General features: G+C 37.9%; 1 protein-coding gene across 8 annotated transcripts in view; it reads right to left on the bottom strand.

Moving 5' to 3' along the window:
• The window catches only part of HIVEP1 (HIVEP zinc finger 1), a 71,664-nt gene that overhangs the window by 19,078 nt on the left and 28,799 nt on the right, over positions 1–23,787 (bottom strand). For all 8 annotated transcript variants that reach the window (XM_087930863.1, XM_087930858.1, XM_087930856.1 and 5 more), the window contains 2 exons: positions 16,647–16,700; positions 5,066–10,935 (listed from right to left, as the gene is read on the bottom strand). In XM_087930863.1, coding sequence (XP_087786989.1) covers positions 5,066–10,935; positions 16,647–16,700 — 5,924 coding nt within the window. The remainder of the gene's footprint in view (positions 1–5,065; positions 10,936–16,646; positions 16,701–23,787) is intronic.

The following is a 23,787-nucleotide window of genomic DNA, read 5'->3' as shown; positions in this document are numbered from 1 at the left end:
TTGGTAATGACTCCTGGAGTAACTTATTACTCTTGCGTGTGTCCATCTGGCCACTGGTATCATTTTTGGAATCAGAATTTGGATAATGTACTCTCACCCTTATGGGCAGTACATGTCTTTCTCAAGCTCAGATCTTCTAAAACAGTCCTGAGAGTTTGAGAGTAGTATCTTAGCTGTTCCTACAGTAGCCCTGTACTCTTGGTGTTGTTCTTAGGATCTGTTGAAGCCACTCTCTCAATGTAGGAATCACAGCTCTAAGTATTCCTACCACCAGTGGGACCACTCTGGTTATTACTTTCCACATCATCTATAGTTTCTCCTTGAGAGCCTGGTACTTTTTCATCTTCGAAGACATCTTCTTCCTGATGTTGCTGTCATTTGGCACCACTACAGTCATCACCACTGCTAGGTTGACTCAACCGTCCATCCTTTCGAGGTCGATAAAATGAGGACCCAGATTGCTGGGGGATTTGCTGACTGTAAACCACTTAGGACTATAAAGCACTGTGAAGTGGTATGTAAATCTAAGTGTTACTGTTACCTTCTAGTCCTTATCTATTACCACTCGTGGTTTGGTCAGACTTTCCCATCCATCTAGACCTGGAAGTTCCACACGATCTTAGTCCTATTTCAACCTTCTGTGGAATCTCCCATGTGGACTTGAAATAGTCTAGTCCATATACTGTTCAGATATTCCTGTACACAATGCAACCTATTTGGCTGTGTCCTTCAATGTATGCTGTTCCTACCTGTATCTTACACCTTGCCACTCTGTGTTGGATTGTTTCTAAAGCTTCTCTATATAATCACCATCTTGGGTCTTATCTAATGTGGTAGTATGTAGTGTCTGTTTTTGTGCTGCTAAAATAAGTGCTTTAGTGTTGTCTTTTAGTCCAGTCCTTTACAGTCACTGCTATGAGTTTCCAAAGTCAGTATCTCAGTTATCTGTCAATGGTACACCCCATACAAGGCCTAGTCTTGCCAAAGTATTTCCTCTGCTTGATCTTTCTCCCATTCACTCAGTAGCTCATCTTTGGGTGTCATCTTACTGATGTACTCCTAGATTGGGTATGGGCAACCCGCAACCGCATGCGGCTCTTTGGGCCCTCTAATGCAGTTCCATCACATCACTGGCTGGCCCAGCCCCTCACCCTCTCCTCCCAGTCATTCCTTGCCTGGCCTGAGAAGGTAAGGGTGACGGTGGGGGATGGAGAAGCAGCCGGGGCACACTATTGGATTTCTACTACTGTGATGGCAACTGGGTCCTGTTCTGGAAATTGCTGTGGTCTGCTCTTAGGTCTTACAGCCATTTTGCACTGGTGGTATGTATTTTTATTTTCTCTCATATGTTTTTCCAGTACTATTCAGTTGCTGCTGTTGGTGGCTTTGCTGTTCATGTGTTGTTACACTGCAGTTGGGAGTCCACCTTAGATAGTTCTTTAGAGAACAGGTCATTTTATCTTCTTGGTCTCTGATTCTCTAGAGTATCTTCTCAGCCTATTGTCAGTGCTTTGAGCTTTTGTTTAGCAGTCCCTAGGGCTTCAGATGAAGTCAGCCCTTGCATTTTTTTCAGTAGTTGAGGCCTACACTCTTCTGAAGTTCCACCAGCTGATTAACCTCTCTCTGTGTTGACTTGATCCTTGCCTCCAACATACCTTCTCTCTCTCTCTCTCTCTTATTTTGATTTTGCTTATTGCTGTTTTTCTTGATTCCATAATCAAACATCTCCAAAATTGCTGTAGTGTAGTGCTGTATTTCATTGAATTACAGTGATAGTAGGGATTGCTACGAAGGTTCTACTGGGATCTTCTAGCATGCTAACTGATGGTACTGTAATGAATTTTGTGGGCTGATTATAGCTAATTTATCCATGGTCTTATGCCTTGTATCAACTGCTGTGCTCTGTAATAGAAAGGGTAGAAGTAACACTCCAGCTTTAGGTGTTGGCTGCACATCCAGTTGTTCTTCGGGATTTTCTTGAGTCCAGGATGTAAGATGTAGTTGGTCTGATTCAAGTTGTGACAGCAGTTGAAGCATTGGGTAACTAACTGTTTATCAGTTAGTGTGGATGTAGGTCTTCTGTCCATTCATAGTTCCCTTATACATTTCATATATCCCTGCTCATTAGGTCTATTGTTGCAGTAGCATTCCATCAATTCCAAATATTTTGTCTCGTGTATGTATGACTTGTTCCAGCAGCCCACTTATCATCAGATTGTCCTGGTTCCCCAATTTCTAGCACAGACTTAGTTAATCCAGGTGATGTCTGAGCTGGCATGTGACTCCCTTAGTTTGAACCCTTATACAAAGTAAACAGGTGAAACATTAGGAGATCTTTTCCAAAGGAACCCTACTTGCAATGTAAGGTACCAGCTGGGATTCAAACTCTGGTCTCCTGCATCAAAGTGCAGCATTCTAACCACTATGCTATCCAGCTACTATCTATAGTATCTCTCTGTTATTCTGTATCTCTTTACACACACACACACACACACACACACAGAGAGAGCACATATATATATATATATATATATACATACTTTACATACACATACATACTGTATATATATTGACATACATACACATCAATTGAAACAGTAAGAACAATAAACAGTGAAGACAGAATGAGTGGAAAGGCTAGCCAGAAAGGAAAGAAAAAGTATGTGCATGAAATAGAATAGGATGGAGATGAAACAAAACGAAGTCATGCTGGACAAAGGAGGAAAGAAAAGAGACAGCTTATAGAATGCTTAATAGCCAATGCATTCTAGTAAAGTCTATTGACTAGTATGACTTTTACTAACTGTGTATATGCTTCAAAAGATAAAAATGCTCTTAATTAAGTTTGATTCCTGCTAACTGCATAAGCAGAGCCATAAAGTTTTCTTGACAGCAATACATTCAACACTGCTAACTCCCCAGGAATTTTCTAATGGTCTTCTATCCAAATAGTAAACAAACTTAACTAATCTAGACAAAGTCATCCAGAACGCTCACTTCAATCATTATGAAACTTGCAATAGTCTAATCCAAATGAGAGTAAAATGAAAGGAAGCTAACCCCTCTTGCCTTTTACTGAAGTCAAAATCACTGCTTCTTCCTCACCAGGAGTGAGGACTCCGAAGGGAAAAATAGAGTGACAGAGGCAACTTTCTGACTGTAGATACCATGCACTTCTTCAGAGTCTTAAATTGTGCCCTCATATAACTCCTTTCCCCTCTCACATTCCTTTCATGTAAATATTTGATGAGCTATCAAGAAAAAAGGCAAAGAACATACTAAACAAATAGTGGCAATGAGCCTGCAGTATAAACTTCTGCAGTTACTTCAAAAAAAGAGCAACTACATGAGATTAGCTTCATTAAATATGGAATATTTCCATCTTTGGGCTCTCATTAACACTGGGTATACATATAGCATTTCAAAAGTACTGGTAAGTATAAACTTGTAAGAACATTACATGTAATTTCTGAAGATGACATTTATGTTTACAAATAGTTATTCATTCAGATTTAATCTGAGCATTCCTAATAAAAATTACATAACCAAGGTTATAAATCTGATACATTGTAGTGTTCAATAAATCCAGTATCTATGACCTGAGTTTTACCAGCTTTCAACTGAGAAGAATGCTACAAAAATAATACTGGAGTAAGGAGAGGCTATTAAACAAAAAATGATAAATACACGCTCTTTCCAGTAAATTATGTAATTTGGGCAACTGAAGTTTGAATTGTTATATAATCTAAAATATTAACACAAAATAAACTTGGCTAGCAATCAAGGATCTAAGACAGCAAACTATTTAACCTTTTACTTCAGTTAATAGTAATCTTGGAACTATACTTAAAACATCAGTGGGATGTGTGTGTGTGGAAATGAGACAATTTCACGTATACCTGTAGGAGGTGAATGCATACCACTCTTGATGTCTTAATCCCAGAATAGATGTACAAAGATGTGTATGTGCAAGTTACTCTTATATTGCCATAATAAATTTTAGCGCAACTGTTTATAGAAGCATCTATATCTTGTCTTTTCATTAATATGCTACTGTTGATTCCATGAAACACCTGCCATTCCTTAAAAAACATCAGGTGCTTCATGGAATGTATGTTACTAATAGATCTGTAAATTGAACTGAGTCCTGAGAATTTCATTTGACACTTTTAAGATTTCACTATCATGATTATTGCTGCTATGAGCACATAAAACTCTAAATTGCATTATGTCCCGTAAGAATGGATAGATAACGAATGGGCATGTTGTGAAGTTCATCACTTAAGCAATGTCATCTTGTGGTACCTGCCCTCTGGAACAATATTTCTACAGATATGCAGATGCATTCTACCACGATGCTATCTGGGAAGTTATTAAAGGCCTGGTTATTCCCTCAGGCTCTGGATTAGACCAAATTTTGAGCTCCTGTTGGATGGGTTATTGGTTATATTTCTTTCTGGATCATACATCATTCGTTTGTACGTTTTGTGGTTTTGTACTTTGTTTTTAATTATAAGCTGCCCGTGTTTATTGGGAGCTGAGGAGCAATATATTGTTTGAAATAAATAACTAAACATTCCTCAGACTTTCTTCAGTTTGATAAGATATCTGTTCATGCAGATATTATCTGGCTATTACACACCTCTAGAATGGTTATTCTTGATTTGGGGAAATTGTACTATAAAGTAGCTTGAAGGCCTTAATATTTCATCTCATTTTTTTTTAAAAAAATTCAAATTCATCTGGTAAATTTAAGAGAAATTATATATCCCATTCTGTCAAATCTTCAAAGTATGTGTGTGTGCGTATATAATATATATGTGCATATATATATTTCCCCAGAATCAGCTGGCTTTTTTACTGCTAAAGTTATGCTTTTCATGAAATGTGATTGTGTTGTAATTAGCAATGTAATTAAGCTGTATTAGTAGTACAAAAATATATAGTACTATGAAGTTCTTCCCGAATGCAAATCTGTTACATTTTTTTAAGAAAAGTACTTAAATACTTCAAACTTAGAATTTCCCCATTTAAGATAAGTGTAGTAAATGCAGTTATTAAATACCTTAAGTAAGTTGTTCTCCCATTTGCTTGAGTAGACCAAAGTGTCAGATTTGAAGGAGGTGCTTATTGCTTGAGTGTAAGATGATTTTTCATCTTTCTGTTTTGAATTCAAGAGGGAAAGTGCAATCTTTGTTGGCAAACCAAGCGGGTTGGAATTGTTGGGACTGACAGGCCAGGAAGAATAAGCTGAAGACTGTTGGTCATGTTGTAATAGATGTACTGGTTTCCTTTTTAACAGGTAACACCATGTAAAGTTTGTTGCTGTCTTTAGGCTTGGAAAAGATAATCTCCGTGTATCGCTTGTATTTACAGCAGAAAAAATAGTTCCAGATTTTGCTTGGCTGTGGATATCGGGTTTCTTGTTTTCACTAAATTCAGGGGACATCCTTTCTTGACTGTCACCTAGAATTTTTAGAAATGAAGGAGTGTTCTGTGGAACAGACTGATGAGGCCTTCTGCCTGCAAAGTTTGTGGTTCCAGAAGTTGTTACGCTATCTTGTTCTAAGGAGTCTTTTACAAATGAATAACTTTTAGACTGAGCAGATTCAGGTGAACCAGACAACAAGACATCTGATGAATTATTGGCTCCACCGCTTTTGTCATCCGGATCCAATGGGAAACTTTCAAGAGGCTCAGTGGTACAACTCTGTCTTACCAAAAGTGGCTTCTTTTGCTTATTAAGTTCATTTGGTTTAATGTTCAATGGATCCAGTGATACAGCACCTGTGATAGAAACAGCTCCACTTTCATCTTTAACACGTTTCTGATGTTTTTCCATGGCAATGTCTAAACTATTGGCTGGGGAAAGCATGCGTTTACTTGAAGCTGTGGCTTCCTGTTGAGGGAAAAGTCCACCAACTGGCACTTTCTGAATCAGATTTAAAGATCCTAATGAAACTGGCATCTTGCCTTCCATCTCATAAACCAAGTTTTCAAACAAAGATATTGGCTGGGAACACGGCAAACATCTCAGATTATTTTTGTGGGATTTTGGCATCGAAGCCTGATCTTTTGCTACTGTCACTGATGCAGTATTTAGTATGCAAAGGGGCTGGCTTACTTGATCCTGGGTAACTAGAATTTGAGGAATGGGTGCAACAGAAGCTAAGCCATAAGATGGAATATTACTGTGAATACGTACAGGAACAACAAAAGGTTCTGCCTGATAGACTGAACTGCTGTTGTTATTAGGAACAGTTTGTTGCAACGGCTGTGCTACATATGGCTTGGACATGTTATTATTTAATTTACTAAATATTTCTAATGAAGGCCCAGCTTGATCCATGCCAGCTATTCCTGGAAGACCTGAAGGATATTGCTGTTCTACTTGCAAGGTTTTAATATTAAGTTGATATTTAGGTGCAAAACAATCCTCCTGCTTACAGTGCTGGTTAGCATTCTTTTGAGTTCCTAGTGCTGACCCTTTAAGACATGCTAGGGAATTACGACTCAGTGAGGACTGCTGATCGTGGTGATTTAGACTGGATCCCAAAGACTGTTGAGTGGAGGGAAAATTAAGAAAGTTGTTGCTCTTTACTGATTCCCGCAAAGTCTTACTATAATTTTGTGGGTGCTGAGAACCTGAAGGAATATCTTCCAAAGGTGTCTCAGAACTTTGCAACCTTTGATAAGACTCTGCTGAAGTATCTGCTTGAAGAGCTGTTTGCAAGGAAACGTGGGATACAGCGTCAGGCAGATTCTTTTCTGGAGCAATATTTAAAGAGATCTGTCTTACAAGAGGTCCCCTCCTCCTTTCTAAGAGAGGTACATGTCCAGGGCCACCACTACTGGCGCTCAATTTGGAAGAAGAGATCTCTTTAAGGGAGGCAGGTTTCGATGCAGTCACACTTCCGTAATCAAAGCTCTTGCTCCTAGAGTCAAATACTTCCATGGAAGGCTGGGTACAATTAATTTGTTCGGAAGCAGCACGTCGCATTTCTCTGTAATGAGGACCAGGCACACTGAGTGTGTTTGAACAGGGAGGAATGATGATGAATTCCACTGATTTATTAACAGGATCTGCTTTGGCCGCATTCTCATTCTTAGCAAGTTCATCTTTATCAAAAGATGCTGAGAAGCTAGATGCACGTGATAAACTGCTTTCCCGACTGAAACTTCTAGAAAGTGTAGATTCAAAACTCGAATCGGCAGATGACTGCTCAATTTCAGCCAAGCGAATTCTTTTCTTTTTGGGAGGAAGTTTTTCAGTGGGTAGCTTTGATAGTGTTTCACTTCGTTGAGGCCAGTTAAATTTTTCTGTTTTCTCAAGATCACTGCACTGGCATTCCTGTTCTCTATCTGGCTCTTCTGTAACCAGTATTTCAGGAACTTGTATGTTATGTTGGCGAACAAGTCTTAGTGGCTGTACTGTTGCATTCTTTTCATTAGAAGAAACTCTACATTCATGATGAATTTGATGCCGTTTTGCTTCGGCTGCCTGAAGACTTTGGGAAGCGCTTAAGAGCGGATGCTTCTCTTCTTTAATTGCATTATTCAAGGAATGGTATTTCTCAGGCTTGTTAGCTGGGAAAGAAATAGGTGATATTCTTTCGAAAGAATCTGCTTTTTCAAACGAACTAGGTCGGCTTAGGGAATTTGTGTGCTGAATCACAGAAATTCCAGCTCCTTGCCTTTTCAGCTCATTTTTTTCGTGTGCAATTGGAACACTGTGATTCTTCCCATGCAGCAAAATTTTTGGCTCTGTGGCTTGCTCTGTGATTTGAGTCTCTGTCTCATCTTGTGCCAGTCTCTGAACTGAAGTGTTGTATGAATCCAGGAGAGCAGCTTGCTTAGAGATAGCATCTCCTAGTTTATTTTGGCTCTCTACTTCTATAATATTCTTTGACAGGCTACTAGTATCATTTGTTGGTGCTTCCTCATCCTCATCTCCAACACTTTTCATTTTCCTCCTTTTTCTTATCTGAGGTGTCTGCTCCCACGCACCAGTTGACGTTGCTACTCGGTAATGAAGGATTTGTGGCTGTGTACTGTTCACCATAGTTTTATGTTCAGAATCTCGAATAGCTGCCTTGGTTTTTGGTCCATGCAACTCTGAACAATAAAACTTTTTATGGTTCTCAAAATTCTCCAGTTTTCTATATCTATTTCTGCACGTCTCACACTCAAACATTATCCCTCGGCCTTGATGTGATTTTTTAATTTTATCCAAATTTGAGCCTTGTACAAATGACTTGCTTCTTGCCATTAAGAATTCATTTGATACACTGCATCCGTAACTTTCGTCTACAGATCGTGCCGGTCCAAATGTGTGCCCTTCACTGGATGACGAATCTTCTATTGCTGTTTGACGAACAAGTGTGCGAGTGTGTCCAGTCTGGAGCTGTGGAGGGGAAGGTCCTGGCACAAAGACATCATCATACAAAGAGGCAATTTTATCATCAAAAGACTGACTTCCACGCAGTGGATGTGGAGGAGGTATTACATTGGTAGGTATAGCTGAATAACTGGTAGTAGGCATAGAATTACTTCTGGTTATGGGCAAACAGTCAAGGGTTGGTACAGACAAGAGAAAAACTTGCTTTGACTTTTCAGTTGGTGTAAAAGGAGACTTCGGTATATCAGAACTTGAGCTTGTTCTTCTACCCATTGGTTTTAGGTCAAACTGGAAGGAATCTTTAAAAATGTAGGATTTGGGAGAATCAATACTGCCTCTTCTAGAAAGGGATGTTCTACGTGGTTTCACGCTGTCCAACTGCTTGTCGTCCACTACTGCCTCATTATCAGATATTAATTTTGAAATGCGTTCTTCAAGGGTTTTTGTGGCCAAAGGCGGTCTCATTTGACCAGATGAAAGAAAAGACTTGTCAGCACAAGTAGTCTGTGCAGCAGTAACCACTGTGGTGACCATTCGTGGCCCACAAATTTTACTTAAGTCTTTTTCAGTTGTGGGGGGTCCCTTCAGAAATGGAGCTGGTGGACTCATGGTCTGGTCTGCACTTTCTGAACGTGAGAAATAGCCTGAATCAGTGCTACCTAAGCTTCTAGGGCTCAGGAGACATTTTCCTTGATCTTGAGAACAATCTGTTGCCTGCTGTCTCTGTAACTGTGCGTGTATTGTTGCCCCTATAGGGGTCCCGGGGTGTTCCTCAGAAATATCTATTTGTTTTTTCTGATGTTTGTTGGTATCAAAATCTTTTATCAAGTCACTGTAAGTTATATCTGATTTCACATTTGTGACTGTAGAGGTGGGGACCGTTACTTTGGGGCCATCAAGTTTTAAAGGAGACATATTTATAGGGTAAACAACAACCTTAGGTAAGGCTGTTCTTGCTTGAATAGTTGACTCCTGAAATGAGGAATTGGCTACCAAATACTCTGAGTTGCTTAGTGAGATGGGATTACCTTTGCGTGAGGGTTCGGAATTAGAAGGGATTTTCACCACATGAGTCGGTTCCAGTTCTAATGATCCTTGATCATCTTGCCTCTCATCCGCCGTGCCGTCATCATCACTGTCACCACTTTCTTCTACATCTGAATGAATGCTAAGTGCTTTATCTGATTCATGGGAGAGAAACAGCCCAGAAGAGTCTGGCTGGAGAACACGTCCAACTTTGATAGCATGGGCATGCGATTTCTTGTGCTTGTACAAATTGCTTTTAGTTTTAAAAGAAAATCCACAGGTCTCACAAGGATACGGTCGTTCTCCTGTGTGGGAGCGAATGTGCTTTAGGAGAACACTGGGCTTAGCACATGCCCTGTTACAATACTCACAGACATATTTTCCCATTTTTTTAGGCTTCTGAACTTTAAGGAGGTTACATATTTGTTCTGCGCCATGGTTGACAACAGAGGCTATCTGGGCTGAATTGTACAAGGGAGCTATAGGTATCTGGGCAGTAGAGCTGGGTAGTAGAGCTGGATTAATTGATAAAGGAGAAGATGACTTTGCTACTAGGTGATTTTGACAAAAAGCCTGAGAAACAGAAGACTGGGAGGTTACTGAAGAAGTTACTGCTGTGCTGTATATATGTTGGAGTTTGAGATTTTCCTGATTCTGTTGATGTACCACAGAACTAGTGAAATTTGGGCACGTGGTTACTTGCTGATTGTGTTGTCCAGCTGTTGCGGGAACTTGTTCTTTTGAGTGAGCAGCTGAGAGCATCTGTGCTTGTGAAGTCTTCCCTGATGTTGTTACATGCACAGTCTGTGAAGTGCAAGGATAAAGCGGAGATGCAGCTACATTTTTCTGCTGTAATGAAGCATTGTGACTTTGGGCACTCTGTGTATTGGATGCAAGAGAGGAAGAGGTGTTAACAGTTCTGTTTGGTCTCAGTTTATCCATCTGCATTCCACTAGAAGGGCATTCATGTGCTAAAGTGTTCAGTTCAGGCTCCATAGCTTTTAGTAAGACATCAAATGCAGTATTGGTACAGGAGGACAAGTTATTACAATCAACAAAACTAATACATTCATTGTTATCTATCTTTGATATACTTGAACAGCTAGCGGAACTTTTCTTCACTGGTAAATTTAGTTGAGTTGAACTGTATTCTTCTACTGACCATTTATTTAAGTCCAAGGACTGAGGTAACAGAGATGGTTTAGTGTGTAGTATAGTCTCGGCTGTAGATATTTTAATAGCTACCTCGCTATTAAATGTTCCCACATTTTGTTTAATTTGTTTCCCATTTTGTGAAGCCAAATTACGAGGTTCTTTTAATAGCTCTGAAGTATCAGGAAGTATTTTAGAAGATGATGAACGGTCTTCTACTTTTTCTTTAGATTTTGCCTGAGCTGGAGTTCTCAAAGGTGATTTGGGTATTTTTGTCTGATGATTCTCAGGTACAATCTTTTTACGCTTCACACCTTTAACTGTGTCTGTGCTCCCTCTTGTAATAGCCTTGGAGATGTCTGCCCAAATACAAAGAAATAAAATCACATCATCAAATGAGCAGTTTAATTTATAAAGCAGTTTCAATTCACACCATGCTCAGTTCTTTTTAAGCCATGCTTTTTAGAATTGGCAACTACTAAGCTACTAACCGTAATTAAAAACAAACAAACTCATAGTAACTCATCCAGTTACAGTACCTGCTTCAGCAGGATGAGTCCAACATAACACTTCAGGAATTTGGACAATTCCAGAGCCTCCACTTTCTTATAATCTGTTTGAATTCTACAAAATATTACTTAAGCTTCTTTTATATATGATATACTAAACAAAGACAAGAAATGTATCAATACCTGTTTATTCCACTTTCATCATTTACTATTCCATTACAACCCACTTGCATAACTGATTAACGAACAAGCAAATAAATAAAAATAGTCTAAGTATTTATGCACAGTTAACTATGGTCCACTATAACTTTATGTTTTGGAATTTAATAATGCTACCTCTCTGGATACTGGATTTAAAATAAATATGATTAAAATGAAGTTTAACTCAAGAATATTCCATAACATGTTCTGTATTTATTTATAAAACTCTGGGTGGCTCAAATGCAAAACAATAAAAACAGCATAAATACAACAAAGCATATGCACACATATATAACAAACTTAAGAGTACAAAATACAAAAACTGAGGCCCCCTCTGCCAACAAAATTGACCAGTACTGGGTTCCACTAAACCCCCACTCCTCATCCCTTTGGGGAAAGTCAGGATTTTACAGACTTCCTGATGGGCAACATAGTCAGTGTCACTCAGACTTATGGGAGAGGGGGGGTGTTCCAAAGGGAAGGCACAATAACATTCTTGAATCTTACAAGATGGCATTGTTTCACAGAAGACGTAAGCCCACAAGTAACTTGGCCGTGTACCATGAATGGTTTTAAAGGTGAAAGGCAACATTTTGAATTGTACTCAGAGGCATGCTAGAGCTTGCTGTACAGATATTACATTGGCAAATCTTGGTGTACCCAACACTGTGATGCTGCATTCTGAAAGCACTGAAGCTTCCAAATGCTTTTCAAGATAGCCCTACGTAGAGCATATTGCAGTACAGTAATACAGACAAGAAATGATTCGGGCATCAGCACTTCTCAATCTACGAACTGATGCAATTGATGCGCACAAAGATTTGTGCAAGGTCATCCTAGCTAGATCTACCATTTATTCCTCAAGCAAGAGTTGTGAGTCCCAGATTACACACCAATTCTATCTGGTGGAGTGCTACTCCATCCAGAGTTATAGATGGAACAGCTCAGAATCAGAAGGCCTCAAAAACCAGAGACATCCAGAACACTCTTATCTTGCTAGGTTTCAGCTGCTACCTGTTCCTCCCAATCCAGCATCAAGGCACTGAATAAGCTCCTCTACAGAGTATCAGTTGGACAGCCTGGGGCAGAAATGTACAATTGGATATCATCCACGTATATCTTATCCCAGTGGTTTCACATAGATGTTCAACAGGGGTTGAGAGAGTTGAACCCTGAAGTTCAACAAAGCAGAGGCCTAGGGTTAGATCTTTCTTCCACTCCCATATTAATGGCCCTTAAGGTCAGAGGATAACCACCAACACAAAACTCCCACTCCCAACCCTGTAAGCCAATCCAAAAGGATATTGAATGCTGAAAGATCCAGAAGAAAGACAGATGCACCACTCCCATCCCATGCCCTCCCCAAGTCACCCACAAGCATGAACGTGCTGTTTTGATGCTTAAGCCTAGCCTGAAACTAGATTAAAAAAGGTCCAGATGATCCATTTCATCCAAGACCCTTTGAAGCTGGGAACTAAGGACCCTCTCAACAATCTTCCCCCAAAATGAAAGGCTTATCTGTATCCCTTCTGGCTGGTTAAGACCTCCTGGGAGGTTACTTGTTGAATGTAACCCTGGTGAATGTTTCTTTGCTTTCTGCAACCTAGTCCCTCTTTGGCAAAGAAGCATTCATCAGAGGCATTCAACAAGTTACCTCCCAGGAGATCTTAACCAGCCAGAAGGGATACAGATATCCAAACTCATGGTTCCATGACCTTCTCCACTTCCTCAGGACTGACAGGTTGGAATTCTTTCCAGATAACTGAGGTTGCACCTCAGTTCAATTCCGTATGACTTGCCCAAGCAGAATCCAACTCCAAGCAGATGAATGGCTTTTATACAACAGATGTTTAGAATAGTCTTCACAACAGTCCTGAAGAAGTTCCTTCACCTGATTCTTACCAAAGAGGGACCAGGTTGCAGGAAGCGTGGTTGCAAGACAATTATTGCAGTTGCAATAAGAGTAGACAAATAAGCCCATAAGTCTCCAAGAGATCATTTGTCCATGACAAGGGACTGATGACAATGTTCTCAAAACCAGATACTCATCAATGCCCACAACAAATACCAGAACTAGTATAGGTTACCTTCCAGCTATGTCTTCTGTTTTATTATTATGTCCCTAATAATTTGGATCAAATCCCATGACTGTATTGAACTGCCAAGTCGCCTGATTCTAGGCCCATAAGAGTCAGATCACAATAGCCACTTTACCTTCCCTGTCCCAGGATCAAGGCTGACGCCACACTCAAAAGCCAGAATGCACATTTCTAAGAGCACGCACATGCGCACGCGCACACACACACACGGTTTCAGTAATGCAAACTAGGTCAGACCTCTCAACTAAGTCATCAATGAGTCTTATTATAGCTGACTATACATTAAATAGTAACAGATGGAGGGCAGGAGCAGTGAAGGTCTAATCTCAGAACTAAGTGCATTAAAATATTTCACTGGTAATAAACATTGAAGCTGGCATTCCTGCCCACTCGTCTCTTGCCATCTCTCCCCATAATGCCTTTGCCTTCCTCCTGCTGCACATTCAGTCACCCAAACCACATCTACCCAATCCTCCTACACTGTGCCGAATCCCACAGACCCTTGCCCTCCCAACCCCAATCAAAAAATCCATAATCACTACCCTCACACATGCAATACCAATGGATGACACACTTACCCAAGTACTTGAGTACTTCTACCTAGCACACATCCCCTGCTACTTGGGGCATCTGCTTAAATCCTACTCCATATCCAATTCTTCCATGCACACCATTCTTCAGCCATGACACTCTCACCTGGGCAACCAGAAGTAGAATCAATTATACCCCTTCGACCATCGGGGTTGGCTAGATATGCCCTCCCATCTCTCTTAGAAGCAGAGGAAAAAATTCTAGCCTCCCATAGGCCCCCTTTCTACAGTCAGCCTAACCAGATATGGTTAGTCCAGTCCTTCTTTCTTGGTTCCTTGGGTTGCTTTAATAGCAATAGCAATAGCACTTAAGACTTATATACTGCTTCACAGTGCTTTACAGCCCTCTCGAAGCAGATTACAAAGTCAGCATATTGCCCCCCACCCCAACAATCTGGCTCCTCATTTTACCAACCTCGGAATGATGGAAGGCTGAGTTGACCTTGAGCCTGGTGAGATTCGAACTGCCAAATTGCAGTCAGCCGGCAGTCAGCAGAGGAAACCTCTATTACTGCATTCGAACCACTATGCCACCACGGCTCTTGGTTACATCTTTACAATGTAACCAATAAAGCAGTCCTAGGCCACTCTGAGTCCACAATCCAGAAAGTGAAGCAAAGGACACAAAATGACTGATTGAATAGCAGCCAAATTCAGATAATTCCTAAATTATCTGTTGTTGTTGTTCAGTCACTAAGTCGTGTCCGACACGTTGCAACCCCATGGACCATAACATGCCAGATTCCCCTGACTTCCACTGTCTCTCTGAGTCTGCCTAAACTCAGCCCACTGTGTTGATAATCCTCTGCTGTCCCCTTTTCCTTTTGCCTTCAATCTTTCCCAAAATCAGGATCTTTTCTAATGAGTCCTTTCTTCTCATTTGGTGGCCAAAATATTTCAGCTTCAGTATCTGTCCTTCCAAAGGACAATCAGGGTTTAGACTAGAGGCTAAGTTGCTGGAATTGGGTATGTCTAGTCTGATGAAAAGAAGGACCAGGGGTGACATGATAGCAGTGTTCCGATATCTCAGGGGCTGCCCCAAAGAAGAGGGAATCAAGCTATTCTCCAAAGCTCCTGAAGGCAGGACAAGAAGCAATGGATGGAAACTAATCAAGGAGAGAAACAACCTAGAACTAAGGAGACATTTCCTGACAGTTAGAACAATTAATCAGTGGAACAACTTGCCTCCAGAAGTTGTAAATGCTCCAACACTGGGAATATTTAAAAAGATGTTGGATAACCATTTGTCTGAAGTGGTGTAGGGTTTCCTGCCTAAGCAGGGGGTTGGACTAGAATACTTCCAAGGTCCCTTCCAAATCTGTTATTCTATTCCATTCCATTCTATTCCTATTCTATTCTAATTTCTTTTAGGATTTAATCTGTGATTTGATCTCCTTGCAGCCAAAGGACTCTCAAAGTCTTATCCAACACAAATTATCTGTAACTGTATATAATTACTTGTACGAATTATCTGTAGCTGTAGTTAATTAGTTCTTCTAGTTTGCAAGGATAGAAAGAAAGAATAACATCTGTTCTGTAATATCTTCATACAAGGAACTGCTGCATTAATTATTCTGTCTGGGGGATGAAAGAATTGTGACCTCTACAGGTTGCTCTTGTGTACTACAACAAACCAGATTAATACTTGGCTATAATCAACAAGAATCCCTGATTCTAGGGTATTTTCAACAATGCATTATGGTTTCAATAACATATTTTTTTATTTTACCAATTTCCAACTGATTTGATAGTTTGAGCAAGTTGTTGGTTTTTTTGTTCAAACTGAGTATTTCACAACCATGAAAAGCATCTCAAAACATGCTACAACTATTTGAAAATATAGTCAGTATCTTTATGAAAATTCTGTATTTGGCAAAAAAGCATTCAACATTTCCTACATAATAAAGACAGAATAGCATTAAAAGTTGAAGAACTAAATCAACACACACAGTGTGCTTCCTTCTTTATTGTCAAAACAATCCCTGCTCCAACAGTTCTGGCATTTATACATTATTTCAGCACTGAAAAGGTTTTTTAAAAACATGCAATTACAAATGCTACTGTTCTTTGAAATTCTGTGTCAGATATGAATTTTCTAGTCACTTATTGAATCAGAATAGAGTGTTTTATACTGTACAGAACGGAGATGCTAAGATGCAGGCTTTAAGGTCCTTTTAGACCCATAACAAATAGATCAGGACAGACTGATCCTTATGGTCTATTCTGAAATCTGTCACTAGTGTTCCCAATTTCTTTCCCCCAAAATAACTGATAACTCTTCAAGCACGGTGAGTACTATCTTACAGGATGTAAAGCTGTATTTTAACGAATTCATAATATACACGTTACATATGTATTGTATATACATATATGTGCAGTCATGAAGAAAATAAAGTAATGGCCTAGGAGTATGTGCAGTGAATGATAACATAATTGTGATAATTACTTTCTGGGATATCATGGAACATTAATCTTTCCATTGGAGAAAAATGTTCTTCATACTAGTACAATTCAAGCTTTTTATTGCTTTATTGTAAGACTTTATTTTATGTTTTTTTTTCTTTATTAAAATTATTCCAAATCAGACTAAACTTTTTTTTTCACATCAGAATTACACAGTCTTTATATTACGAGGCTGATGAGGAAGCATAAGAAGGAATATGATTTTTACCTTTTTTAGAATCTTCTGTTTCATTTAATTCTTTCTGGGCTTCTTCAATTTTATCTAAAAGAAAAAAATATCAAAACTAAAAAAAAGCAAAACTTATTTTAAAGTATTACACTTTCTCAGCTAACAGTTGCTGCACAACCAATTTATAAAATATTCTTGATATTACTGAACATTTTACACATAATGAAAATATTGCCCATATAAAAACAATATAACTTTCAAAGCAAAATCATTTTTTGCAATTTGAAAAGTAAGCATCATAGCCACTCATTTGCATTTGGTAACTTTCTTAAGCTTTCCAAAAAGCACAAAACAATGAAAATTCAGGATATTACTTTTATAAATAAAACTCACAGAAAGAGAACATATAGAAACAAAATTAAAACACGGTACCTCATGGAAGTGCTAATCTGTATCGTGAAAAGAATTAAAAACAGCAAGAAACTTCTCTATTGGGAATGGCTGCTACTCATTTTTACTTGGGCTGCCTGTTCCTTGAATGAGATAGCTTGGCATGTCAAAAAAATTTTCATTCCTGTGTGTTATATTAATGTTTTTTTCTCCTCTTTAACTTCCAACTATCTTGGACAGAAAAAGAAAAATATCTGAAGCATTCTCAACTCCTAGTGACGTCATTGACATGGTCATGTATTTTTGCTGGGGGAAAAAATAGGAATGATTTGTACTGCCTTGCTCCAGGATGTCTTATAACAAGGGTCTCCAAACTTGCCAACTTTACGACTTGTGGACTTCAACTCCCAGAATTCTCCAGCCAGCTACTGGCTAGAGAATTCTGGGAATTGAAGTCCACAAGTCTTAAAGTTGGCAAATTTGGAGACCTCTGCCTTATAAACTTCTTGATCTACCTTTATCCTGGGATTCTGGGGGCCTCCAAGCTAAGGATTAATGAAATCTAACCCTGCTTAAATTTTTGAGATCAACCAAGATTGGCTATATACTTGACTGCATTGGACAATTCTCTCCACAATTCCCAATGTCTGTTGCATTTTTGGGGAATTATGAAGGTCATAGGCTAAAATATTAAAAAAAACATCAGTTTCATTAAGGAAGAATCACTAGATTATCAAGTTCCATAAATAATCAAGATGCTTTCATGTGCTCAGTGATCATCAGTAATATATGAAGATTACAATAAAGCTACCCAGAATCCCTTGCTTAATTGATTGTATAAAGCCCAAAGTATTTAAAACTCTTTCTTAGCATATATGAATGTGTATACATAACTAAAAAAACTCAAACTATTATTCTTGATAGGTGAACTTGCCAAATCGATTTACAATTTCTGTTTCAACTTATTGCCATGACAACCATGACAGGTTGCTATTATTTTCACATCACCTTGCTGATGTGAAATGAGATTTACTCAGACCCATCCAATGAATCTTTATCTGAACTAGGATTTTAATCAAGATTAGAGTCTAATAATCTTTCACAAAGTATTTTATCATGCATTTGCATGTCATAAGTGTGTGTGTGTGTATGTGTGTGTGTTTCCTGATACTCCAAAATGTATAATTTTTATTCATTAAAATATCATGATCGTGTGAGGGTGGATGAATGAGAATGTTATTTTAACAATGAATGTTTTGCTCTCTCTCTCTCTCTCTCTCTCTATATATATATATATATATATATATATATATATATATATATATATATATATATATATATATATATATATATATATATAATGCATGCACTGCCTACACAGCAAATGTTTATAATAATCAATTCCACCTCCACATCTAGCTAATGAAATCTGAATTCTCCATCAACAGTGGAGATTGTTTCAAAATTGATGCCCACAGTAATCCAGTATTTCTGAAAACACGGAAAGCAGATGCAGTGTCTACTCAGAATTCCTCATACACTGCAAGCCATTGTAATAATTCCCAAATAGTACAATCAGTATCAAGTGCTCTAAGGTAAGAAGTGGCTGATGACTATCCCTTGCTACCTAAAATAACTGAATAAAACAAAAACTGAAAAAAAGAAACCTCTTAATGCTTTGAAGTATTTCCATCCCACATTTCATTTTTTATATTATCTAACACTCCTTAGTTTATAGGGCTGCTGTGCTTTTTAGAGGTAGAATCCTGTATGCCTGTAGCTTTGTGTGGTTTGAACAGATTACTCTAATTCCAGTAATAGAAATTATATTTCTTGTTATCTGTTCTCCGACTGAATGCAGTTGAATTATATTGATAGTAAGGAAATGTACCTTCACCTAAGCTTTCCTTTACTGTGCCCTTACTGACCAACTGGTGACAATGTTGCTTTGTCATATGGAAGCTGAAAATCTTTTGGTTTCAACCCATTCTCTATTGGACTGCCTCTGAAGACTGAAAAGTTTCATTAATTCCAAATTATGTGATTGGCATAAAATATCCATGTGTAGTATATATAACATAGATCATAAAATAAGTTTCTTCCAAAGTTTACCCATTACTTGAAATATCTGGAGATCCACATGCCGCCCATCTTATTTCACGAAGACCTTTTGCTACCAATAGGCCATAGGGAAACCACTCTCCAACATCTACTGTTATATGGACTTCCACAGCCAATATTATGCATGTTGTTAAAACATGGAATGGTTTCACATTACTGGATACATTTTATATGTTCTCATACTACTAGTTCATTGCAATCCAAAAAATGTACAGTGTTTTTAGCACTACATTTCTAATTACTTGTTGCAAAGAAACAGATGGGGACAAGCAGATGGTATTTCACAAATATCTTGGAATTCACAGACCATAAAGACACATGGATTTTTTATTTGCAGCAACTATTTAGGACCACTAGGCCATAGTTTATAACCATGGTAACAGACTGAATTGATCAGGTATGACCAACAGCTTTCCTTCTGAGAATTCATTGAAAAACGGTTTCATCTTCTCAGCCTTTACACAATGAACTTCTCCTTTCTTCCCATTTATTATAACTGGCACACGCAGTTCACTCCAAACATATTCCATATCCTCAAATATTTGTTAAAACAGAGTGTGTTAACATTATTAAGTACAATGACTAAAATCTATTGGAATTCTCCTGCCAATAAGAGTGAATACGGTGTCCAAGCACTGCTTCTCTAATGACCTGTACTGTACACCTCCAGAATATTATTTTTGTTTCTCACAAAGTCAGAACTTCCTCATTCCTGCCCATTAGTTTGAAAAACTTGTAATTGGATTCCGCATTTCTGATATATCATTTAAATGATATACTTCTGTTCAATATAAAGATTAAAGATAGTATCAAAAACTGACCTGACTCCTACAAAAGATCAATGAGAGCTTGTATAGACATAGATTTACCACTAGGAGTCAGCTTTGTATAAGTAATTATTAGAATCAAACATTCTCCAGTGTACAAAAAAAGTTAATGCTAATAAAAATGGATAACTAAGATGGGAAGTGTATTAATACAACTATCTTTCTAATATCAGATACAATATGTTAGTAAATAACTCTTACAACTTTTGTTGCACAGCAGCAGTTAAAAAAAGCATGCTATGAAACCTTTTGTATGAAGTTAAATAGCCCCAGTCAGGACGTAGTACATTAATCCACCATTTGCTAAATAGACAAATGGACTTAATGATATTACCATGCCTCAAGCTACACCTGAAGGCAACATCAATGGCTGTTATTTTCATTGATGTGTGAAACACATAGATAAAAGTTAAATTTCAAAGATTCACACATGCATGTACAAGGAGTAATGTATTTGCTAGTGTGGTAACTCTGATGCTATGGGGAGTGTACCTGCTACAAAAATACTAATTGATCAGAAAACAAATTTCCTGTAGTTCAAGAGCATGTTTGAATACACCATATAATATCTTTGATTATGTCTGAATGATTTTACCTTCCTTGAATTCAAATAAAGGTAACCTCATTTGCAATTGAGCCTGGAATTACGATAGTAAATTGTTGCAGATAAGCAGGTTACCATGTGACCAAGCCTGACTTTACAATGTTGCTGCAGTTGTTAAGTGAACACCATGGTTGTTAAGTGAATCCATTTTAGCCAATGGACTTTTTTTTTTTGTGCTAGAAACATGAAATAAAATTTTAAAAAGTATGGTCACAGGACCATGAGATGCTGCGGATGGTTGGAATGGTGAGTTGGCTGCCAAGCATCCAAAATGCAATCACATGGCTGTGGAAGGAGGTAGAAGGGATGCGCCTTTGTTGGAAGTTCAAAATCAGGTGTCAGTACCTTTGGGAGGGAGCTGTCATAAATTTAAACAGTGCTAAGCAAATGGTTGTCAAGCTAGGGCTATTTATAGCAGATTTGCAACAGCCATCTTATAAGCCCTTTCACATCAACCTATCTAAGCCTCAGTCTATGCCTACTCCCTACCTGTGCCCAGGTTTCCTTATCTTATTTCAAAAACAAGGTTTTAGGCAAACCAATTAGAGTTGAGTTTTCACTCGTGATTAGCTGCCCACAGGGCCTTGTTTTCCTCAACAAGAGCTAACTGCCCATGAGTTGGAACTTTGTACGAGACTTAATGCAACCTTTAGAAGCCAAGCTTTCAATTTTAGATCTTTGTAGTGTGATTGCAAAGATCTATCAGCAGTTGAACATTTGGCCTTGTTGATGGTCTTTATTATGTAATAAATCAGTGCCACATTATAATAAAATTTTATCATCATATTAACTACCATAAGAATGTTGTAGTGCTGCATTTATTCACTGATCCTAAAGTTTACTACTGAAGACAAGAGATAATAACTCAGAATAATACATCAATATAGACTACAAAGTGGGACTTTAAAATGGGGGGGGAGCTCCTATGGAAACTTAAAGATTAACAAATTTATTATAGTATGAGGCTTTCTGAATTAGCATCTTCTTAATAAAATGTATTTACTATAGTTATCAGCAAATAAAAATAGTGAAATATCATAGTATATTTTGCATTTCTTTAATTTTCCTTGTGTTTTCATGTTTCCTATTGGAAGTATTTTATTAAATGGTTCAATAAATTCAGCCCATTGACCATTATATGGTTTATTTCTGATTTACATATCATGCACAAATTGATGTATATTGTTCTTTAAGAACAATAAAAACAAATGTAAAACTAGCATTTGTTAACTTATTAGTAACACCTGAGGCTTAACATGATGTATGAACAGGTTTATGAGATACAATTTTAACTTCCTAGTTGATTTATAAATATTTGTTTGTATATTGCCTAAACTTTTAATCAGTCCTGAGACACACAAGGCAAATACTCTAAAACAGAAATGGAAATCATTCATCATTATTTTGCTTATCTACAGAACTAACCCAGACATGATAACAAATCATGCTTTAAACAAATTTAGGCTTAATATGATGTATGAATGTAAGGAACTATAATTCAAGTACAAGGGTGGCTTATCAAAAGCAAAAAAGTTTTTACAAAATAAAATAGATTTATGTGAGTCAAAGGAGATAGATAGAACCAAAACGTTTCAAATATAGATATACTTTATCTATCACAGTAGATGGCAGCATCAAGCTGACCTTAGCTTATCTAAAAAAAGATAAGCACAGTTAGATTCATTAATATTAGATGAAACTACAAGGAAATCCGAGTATCTATAACTAAGTAAGGTATTTGAAAAAACTTCCTATTATGTGATAAAAGTACATCATTTTATAAAGTTTCTAAGAGTATTCTGCAAGTGGTCATGAGGTCACTAGAACATAGTTAGAACATAGTTAGCATTTCTTCATGTCCCACAGGGTCAGAATTTATGGAATTTATACTCAATATACATATCAATACTTATTTTCAAAATGTATTTCAGACTTTTTCATATCTCTCCCTTCTCACCTATATGGGTCCTACGTGTCTTCTCATGTCCTCTTTCAGAAACCTGGGAGTTTGAGGGTTTTGCGCATTACCTTAGCTGTTCCTAGCACTGCACTATCCTGGACAGATATCTCCGGTGTTGTTTCTGGGATCTGTTGGAGCCACTCTCCCAGATTAGGAATCACAATCCCGAGAGCTCCTATCATTACTTGCCACTTTGGACTTTACTTGACACATCCTCTCTAATTCCTCCTCTACTATTTCTTCTCTACTCCTTGATGTTGCTGTCATTTGGCCCCACTATATCTATCGATACCACTCTTCTGGCTCTTGTCTATACCACAATGTTTGGTTGATTGATCACTATCTGTCTACTCATCTGGATCCGGATGTCCTATAGCAGAGGTCTCCAACCTTGGCAAGCTGGCTGAGGAACTCTGGGAGTTGAAGTCCACAAGTCTTAAAGTTGCCAAGGTTGGAGATCCCTGTCCTATAGGATCCTAGCTCTTTTATTCTTCACAATCTTCTCTGGAATCTCCCATCTGGACTTGGAAGGCTCTATCCCTTGTACTCTACAGATGTCTGTAAACACAATGCCAGCTATTTGATTGTGCCATTTGGTATATGCTGTTCCCACCTGCATGATACAGATGCCCAAAATATATTATATATGTAATGAACTGGAATTCTGAGATGTGCTGGATGTTGTCACAATTCTAATCATACTATCCACTTCAAGAACCCAGCATAATACAGGTGAAGACATTCCATGGTTCCCTTCAATTATAAGGGCATTTTGCAATAAAATCGGGAGATGTGTCATGCTTTACTTCCGTTGCACAAGAAATTATTTACTGAAAATCTGCACTGTGAAGACTCAAAGTCAAACAGTTTATTCTTTTCTTTCAGTTGACTACACAGCTAAAAATGCAGTTAAAAATAATTGCAAGGTCAAGCAAGAGTTTTGATTTTGATCCATTTATCAAATAACTTTTACTACTCAAGCTAACAATCAAACAAATAATTTTAGATCCTCAAGCCCTTAAGAAGCTTAATAGTAAAACAACTGTGTGCCTCCCTAAAGAAAAAAAAAACATTTGACAGCTATAAAAAGCAATTGTTGTACAATATTTATGAAGCTGGAAAAAGACATACCAGAACAGCAACAAAAAGCTAGTACATAAATATAAAGCAGCATTATAGTTTGCAGCACGGTATTCCCCAACACAATGCTAAAAAAAGAATAACCAGAAAGTTATACAAACACAAGAAGCCATTCAGTCATATTTTGTATAGATAACA

Source organism: Pseudonaja textilis, chromosome 3 (genome assembly GCF_049901715.1).
Source record: "Pseudonaja textilis isolate UNSWEBS1 chromosome 3, rPseTex1.2, whole genome shotgun sequence".
Taxonomy (NCBI): Eukaryota; Metazoa; Chordata; class Lepidosauria; order Squamata; family Elapidae; genus Pseudonaja; species Pseudonaja textilis.
The sequence above is the reverse complement of the archived record's forward strand: the minus strand, read 5'-3'. Positions and strand labels throughout refer to the sequence as shown.